Source organism: Callospermophilus lateralis, chromosome 3, assembly GCF_048772815.1.
Source record: "Callospermophilus lateralis isolate mCalLat2 chromosome 3, mCalLat2.hap1, whole genome shotgun sequence".
NCBI classification, from domain to species: domain Eukaryota; kingdom Metazoa; phylum Chordata; class Mammalia; order Rodentia; family Sciuridae; genus Callospermophilus; species Callospermophilus lateralis.
In genome coordinates this window covers 29,255,883-29,262,418 of record NC_135307.1, presented here as the reverse complement: position 1 = coordinate 29,262,418, position 6,536 = coordinate 29,255,883, and the positions used below count along the sequence as shown (strand labels likewise).

General features: G+C 50.1%; 1 protein-coding gene across 2 annotated transcripts in view; it reads right to left on the bottom strand.

The window, feature by feature from the left end:
- Positions 1–1,157: 1,157 nt before the first annotated feature.
- Ltbp2 (latent transforming growth factor beta binding protein 2) overlaps positions 1,158–6,536 on the bottom strand; it is a 105,566-nt gene continuing 100,187 nt past the window's right edge. For both annotated transcript variants that reach the window (XM_077109017.1, XM_077109018.1), the window contains 8 exons: positions 6,325–6,519; positions 6,128–6,211; positions 5,130–5,258; positions 4,728–4,865; positions 4,479–4,646; positions 3,918–4,199; positions 2,682–2,831; positions 1,158–2,309 (listed from right to left, as the gene is read on the bottom strand). In XM_077109017.1, coding sequence (XP_076965132.1) covers positions 2,158–2,309; positions 2,682–2,831; positions 3,918–4,199; positions 4,479–4,646; positions 4,728–4,865; positions 5,130–5,258; positions 6,128–6,211; positions 6,325–6,519 — 1,298 coding nt within the window. In that variant the 3' untranslated portion in view covers positions 1,158–2,157. The remainder of the gene's footprint in view (positions 2,310–2,681; positions 2,832–3,917; positions 4,200–4,478; positions 4,647–4,727; positions 4,866–5,129; positions 5,259–6,127; positions 6,212–6,324; positions 6,520–6,536) is intronic.

The following is a 6,536-nucleotide window of genomic DNA, read 5'->3' as shown; positions in this document are numbered from 1 at the left end:
GGGCAGTGGGAACAGATTTAGGAGCACAGTGCCAACAGAGTATATTTGAGGAATGGTAAAAAGTTCTCTGAATGATGGGGTGTAAGGTGGAGTGGCAAGGATGAAGTAACAGCTATCCACTTCTCTTGTCTCTGTAGATAAATAGGATGTTACATGCTAATAAATAACCTCCCTTTTTCCTGGGTATCTTTCTTATCAAGGCAATTTGTTTTGATTTTTAGGGTTCTGTAGAAATTGTTTCTAATCTTTTGCTATTACAAATAGTGCTGTAATAAATAACCTCTTACATAAGTCATTTCACATTTGGTGAGAATATATCTTGAAACTTAAATTCCTAGAAGTAGTATTACTGAATCAAAAAGTTAGTGCTATTATGTAATTTTGAAAGACACTGCCATATTGTTGTCTTCAGAGGCTGTACCAATTTATACTTCCATCAGCTATCATGGTGTGTTTCTCCAGATGCTTGCCAGCTAGGAGTCTTAACAACCTTTTTGATCTTTGCCAATATTTGTAAAACAGTATTTCACTGCATTTTCAGTTTCTTTTATTATAAAGGAAAGACTGCTTTCACACATTTAAGAACCATTTATTTTTGTTTTGTTTAAATCAACTAGAATAATGATCTAGAGCAGATCTAAGTTTTTCTGTCTCAATTTCCTCACCTGTAAATTGGGAATAAAAATAGTAGGTAGCATTGTTAGATGATTAAGTGAAATTTATGCACAGCACTCAACACAGTGCCTGAATGTGGCAAGCATTCAATAAATTATTGTATGATAGCCGACAATCAGAGCAGCAGGTAGGACAGACAGATTAAATTAAGAAAGTAGCATTCATCTCCATGTCTCCCATCATAGGCAGCCTTGTTCATTTAAATTGCCATTCATAGAGAAATGCAGTCAAGAGTTGTCCTTGGCTTGGAATAGTAAGAACCTTTCCCATTGAAACCTACTGGTAGGGTTTTGCCAGAGCTGGCCATCAGGGGTAGACAGTCTCAGATCTAACATTTTTATTTAACCAACATGATAAAGTTCCATGGTTTTGAACTCACAGCTAGCCCAGGCTGGATTGAGTTTCTACCTGCAAACTTAAGGATTCTGGACATTCATTTTCTGAAGGGGAAGAGGCGAAGGGGCCTCTGAGTGGGGTGGGGCAAACATTTGGAAATCTGGTTTCTGCTGAACAAGACCACACTAGAAAATAAACCTTTTTATTGTTAGAAAATTTAACTGATTTTCACAAAAAGAGAGTCCTGAAGAGATTTGTTTTCTGGAAGAAGCATATATATTTAATAATGGTCTTTGGAGGTGGATCTTCTGTCTTGGGGCAGCCCTTGCTGCTGGTGCACAGGAGCTATCACTGGGTGGATTTTGAATATTTATTTACTCCAGACTACTCTTTAGACTTCCAGTGAAGTCTTGGCTCCCCCTTCTGTATTGACTCTCATATTTCCCATATTGCTCTCCTGGAGACTTCTCGGGATCTTTGCCCCTCTTCATTTGTGTCTCCTACACTTCGCAAGCTAATGCCAGTCTTGCTTCTTTGAGATGAGGGCATCTTCTTCCCCTCCTTGGGGCCACAGAACTGGTTACAGGATGGAGTTGTGGCAAATTCAGGGCCTAGAGCAGGTGGCTAAGTGGAGGTGATAGCTTCAAGAGGGGGCACTAGAGTCATCCCTCAAACTCTCCCAAACCCTTTCTAGTCCCACAGATTCTGAAGGACCATTCAGGGAAAATGTGGCCTCTGTTCCAGTTGTAGAATCATCAGTTGATATGTGGATCATGGCTGGAAAGGGGTGTCTGTAGTGTGAGGCCATGAGACCTTGCATGTTTGCACAGCCTGGGGTTGGGAGGTGAATGACAGCTGTCCTTTGACAAGTATCCCATAGCAAGGCCAAGATAGGTGGTGTGCTGGGCCTCAGGCCAGTGGCTGAAGCATTAAAGTGGTGGTGTTTGAGCCAAGCAAGGGCATGGAGGCAGTGGTGGAAGCTCACAGCCAAAGCCTAAGCTGGGAGAGATGAAAGCAGGCAAGGCTGTCGGACCAGGGCAGAGGACCCCAGCCTGATATCATGGTGTTGTCCCAGCTAGGAAAGCATCCTCAAGGCCTCTGCCTGTGGCAGGAGGCCATTTCCAGGTAGCTGCCCACACTGACCCTTCATTGCAACTCCTTAGCAGCACAGTGTGGGGGGTCTGCCTCCGCCACATATCCTGGGGAACAGTGGCAACGGTAGGAACCCTCTGTGTTCTCACAGTGACCGTGTGCACAGAGCGCAGCAGGCCCGTTCAAGTCATCACACTCATTCACATCTAAAAGAAAGGGAAAGGAGAAAGCTGAAGGGTGCCCTTCTGTCCTCTGGTCACTAAGCCCTAGCTCCCGTTCTGCAATGGAATCCTGGTGTGACAGGCCAAGTTTCCTCCCAAAACCAAACAACTCAAGGACAAAAAGCAAGGGGCAGTGACCTCACAGTGTGTCCAAGACCTTGCCCTCTGCCTTTCTTCTGTCTAGCAGTCCCTGGGGAAGAGCTTCATAAGTCCACCATGAACCTTCCTCTGGCTTTCTCACCCTGGCTTGAAGCCCTGCACCCCACTAGGGGGCAGCAGTGGTTTTCCCAGCCATCCCAAGGGCAGTCCTATGTTTCTTGGGGCAGTCTCACTTCTGCATCAGGACCCTAAACTTACCCACACAGGCCATATGGGCTGCATCCAGCTGGAAGCCCTCAAAGCAGTCGCAGGTGTAGCCTTCCTGCACACGCACACAGCGGCCATTCTCGCAGCCATTCAGGATGCCACACTCTTCTGCCTGAAGTCCTTCGAAGGCAGCTGAGGGCTCTGGCAAGGAGTGAGAGGGAAGCTGAGGCCTGTGCCTAGACTAATCTCAGTCCTGCGACCCTCACCTTCCAGAACAAAGGCTGTCCCTGATGATCCCAGGAGTGGGCTAGGCTGGGAGGTCATAAAATTCCCATAGAAAGGTGCTAAGTCAAAAGGCCACACTCTGATGTCATTTTAGGTGGGAGACAAGTGAGGGCTCCAAGAAGGCTGAGATTCCCTGCTTTCACAAGTGGGCTCCTGACCACTGAGCTACATCCCTACCCCTTAAAAAATTATTTTGAGAGAGGGTCTTGTTAAGTTGCTGAGGCTGGCCTTGAACTTGTGATCCTCCTACCTCAGTCTTGGAGTTTCTGGGATTGTAGGTGTGTGCCACTGCACCCAGCCGTTGGGTATTTTGTATAGTTTTTGGGTTGGGGGGTGCTATTTTTTAAAATTTTACATCCTCTTTTTTTTTTTTTTTTTCCAAGTGGGAGAGTGGCAGCAGGCCTCAGTCAACACAACCCTAATCTGCCTTACCCCTTTCTCTAAGCACCTCCCACCCTCTGAACAAAACCCCATCCTGCCTGACTGGTGCTAATCAGTCTGATGTGATGGCAGTGCCTGTGGTGTGTACTGTGTCCAGGTGCCCAGGCCTGAATTCATTATGAGGATCCAAGGCCTGAGTCCTGGGGCAGTCAATTCACCAACTTGGGGGTGACCACTGTGGACCTTTAAAGTCATTAGAAATCCTTAATTCTCATTTCAGGTCACAAGTTTGAATGTCAGGCTTCCTCAGAGCAGCTGTTCTGTATTCCGTAAGTGGTGTGGAGGGAGAACAGACCTGAGCAAAACTGCTTTCTCTCCACTTTTACAGGGAAGCTTTTGAGGTTGGGACAATGTCCTGTCCCTATATCCCTGTGTCCCTGTGCTAGTTCACTGGGAATTGGTAGGGTCTGACCCAGGCATTAGGAGTCTTGAGTGACCTGTGGCTTGGCGCATCTTTCACCTTCTGTAGCCTCACCCCACTGGCAATATGATTGGCAGGTAGAGGAGAAGAAAGGGAAACAGTCTCAGCGTCTGCTTTTCCCTCTGTTTGCAACAACATACCTGGATGGCTGGCCATGTAGTGGGGCTGGAGTTGAGATGGCTGCAGAGGAGACTCAAAGACTGGTGTGAGGTCTCCCAAGTGACTGACCATGTTGGGGAATGGGGGTTCAGGCACAGTGTCTTCAGGGCCCAGGTAGTTGTAGAAGGGGGCCCCGTCTGAACCATAGAGGCCGTAGTTCAGGTCATCTGGACCTGGGCCATACTCATAGCCAGGCCGGAAGTGGATTCCAGCTTCCCGCTCTGCCTCGATCCGGGCCACGTTGCACAGCTGAGCATAGACCTCTTTCAGGAAGGATGGAGGAAAGAAGCTGGGCTTCAACTCCCACTAGCTAAAGCCTGGGGGCTAGTTTAACTGGCTTATTCCCCCAGGAGACAGGGAACACATGGGAACTAATGACTCCTGGGAGTTCCTAGCAGTGCTCCCCACCCACCACCACCACTTTATTTTCAAATAACTGAGATGTAAGACATGGCCACTGGTCTGATTGCCTACTTCTGCCTTCCAAGGTGAGAGTGTCTCCCTTCCCAGGGTGGGACCAGCCCTGCCGGTGTCCCCCTCACCAGAGCTCCTAGGGGGGCACAGAGCACACTGCTGGCTCCAGGCCTCGCCATCCTGGCAGCAGCATTCTGTGTAGGTTGTGCGGTGTCCACGCAGGGGTTGGCTGCACACGTCATTGGTTACTTTTTTCCAGCAGATGTCCATGTGGATGTCATGGTCAGGGAGGTCCTCTGGTGGCACAAGGCCCAGGGGCACATGAGCTTCTCAGCCTAGGCCTGTGCCCCCTGCTGCCCATACCTAAGGTCACTCACCTGTGCTGCTGGTGCTGTTCACACAGCGCTGCCCACTGAGGTCCAGGGTGAGCGGGGGGCTACAGAAGCAGTGGAAGGAGCCTTCCGTGTTCACACATTCGCCATTCTCACAGGCCATGTCCTGGCACTCATTGTGATCTGTGGTGGCAGGAGTATGGCAGGGCCAAGGTGGCCTGTCCATGGACTACATTCATGGAAGGGGGTTCACCTGTGGCTGATCCTGAAGATCTCCCCAGTCCAGCCCAACCTGGAGACCCCTCCTGAAGGACAATTGCTGATGGTCCTGAGCTCTCCTCACCTCAGACCTGCCTGCAATGGGCATCCTGCCCAGGAAGGGGTCTCCCAGCAAGAGAGGGACTGGCCAGCAGGGGCTGGGGTGGGAGGGGCCATGTGTATCCTCACCCTCACACATCCTGCGGGAGATGTTGTAGTGGTAGCCGGGATTGCACAGGCAGATGTAGCCAGGTACTGTGTTGAGGCATCGGCCATTCCGGCAGAGAGCAGGCCCAAACATCCCACACTCGTCGGCATCTGTGGGAGGATAGAACTGAGGTGAGAGGACAGGGGGAGGCAGGATGAGGTGGTACAGACCAGGGGCTCCAAAGCTGGACTGTCTGGGTTTGAATCCTGGCCCTGCCACTTCTGAGTTGGGTGACTTTGGGCAGGTTTCTTCAGTTCTCCTTAGTTTCCTATCTAAAAAACTGTGGATAATATCACTTCACCTCTTATACTTGTCATGAGGATGAGAAGGTGATAATATACTTAAGGTGTTTAAAACAGTATTCAGCACATAGCAAGCACTCAAGAAAAGCTACTTCTGGGGCTGTGGTCCTCAACATGTAGGTGGAACTCCTACCTAGCATACATGGATTTGATTCCCCAGGACACACACACACACACACACACACACACACACACACACACACACAGAGGGTATTTCTGTTTCTATTATTTCCTCCTTAGCACTAGCTTCAGGACTAAGGCTCAATACCTGAAACTCCCCTTTGGGAGTATGGGCTCTGCTAAGTTTCTGGCTTTGTAAATGGGGCCAGGGACATAGGTTACTATGTCTGGCCTCTGTGCAGCAGTACCCCGCCTCTGTCCCTGTGTTCACATACAGGCGGGTGAGTGTTGGCCAAGGCACCATAGTCTGTTTCCAGAGGGTACAGACTTGAGGGAGCAGGGAACCTGAGGTGAGGGTCATGTGGTCACTCCAGGAGGAGCTTGGGTTAGAGCATCCAGCTAAAACTCTGTAGGGAATCAGCCCTGAGACGGAAAAGATGGAAGTAATCAGGGAGGCCAGAGCTGGTGCAGGACTTCCCTAGGGACCTCCTAGAGGACCAAACTAGGGCCTACTCTGGCAAATGGAGTTTGGGGAGGCGTGTGTGGAGGAAGGTCACCTGTATACATGGTCTGTCCAAACGTCCAGGCTCCTTCCACAGGGATGTAGCCTTTACCACTGGGGCAGAGCTCGCTGAATTCAACTGTAGGGAGGCAGCTAGGCTCAGAGAAGGAAGGGATGTGCCCCCTTTCCCCTTCCCACTTTGTCACACTGCAGAGCTGACGCTAAGAAGATTTGGGACCCTTGAGGCTTTACCTGAGTCCTCAGATGGGCAGAGGTCACAGGCATCCCCCCACCTGGTTCCCTCGGTGCAGCAGCACTCAGCCTGCGTGGAGTTCCTGCCAAGGAGGAGGCTGGAGCACGGCAGATGGTCCTTCTGCCCAGAGTAGCATTCCATGCGAATGGGGCCTGGGGCGTGGTCTCCTGTCGGGGCCTCAGGGATGCTCTGAGCTGTGTGTGTTAGAGGC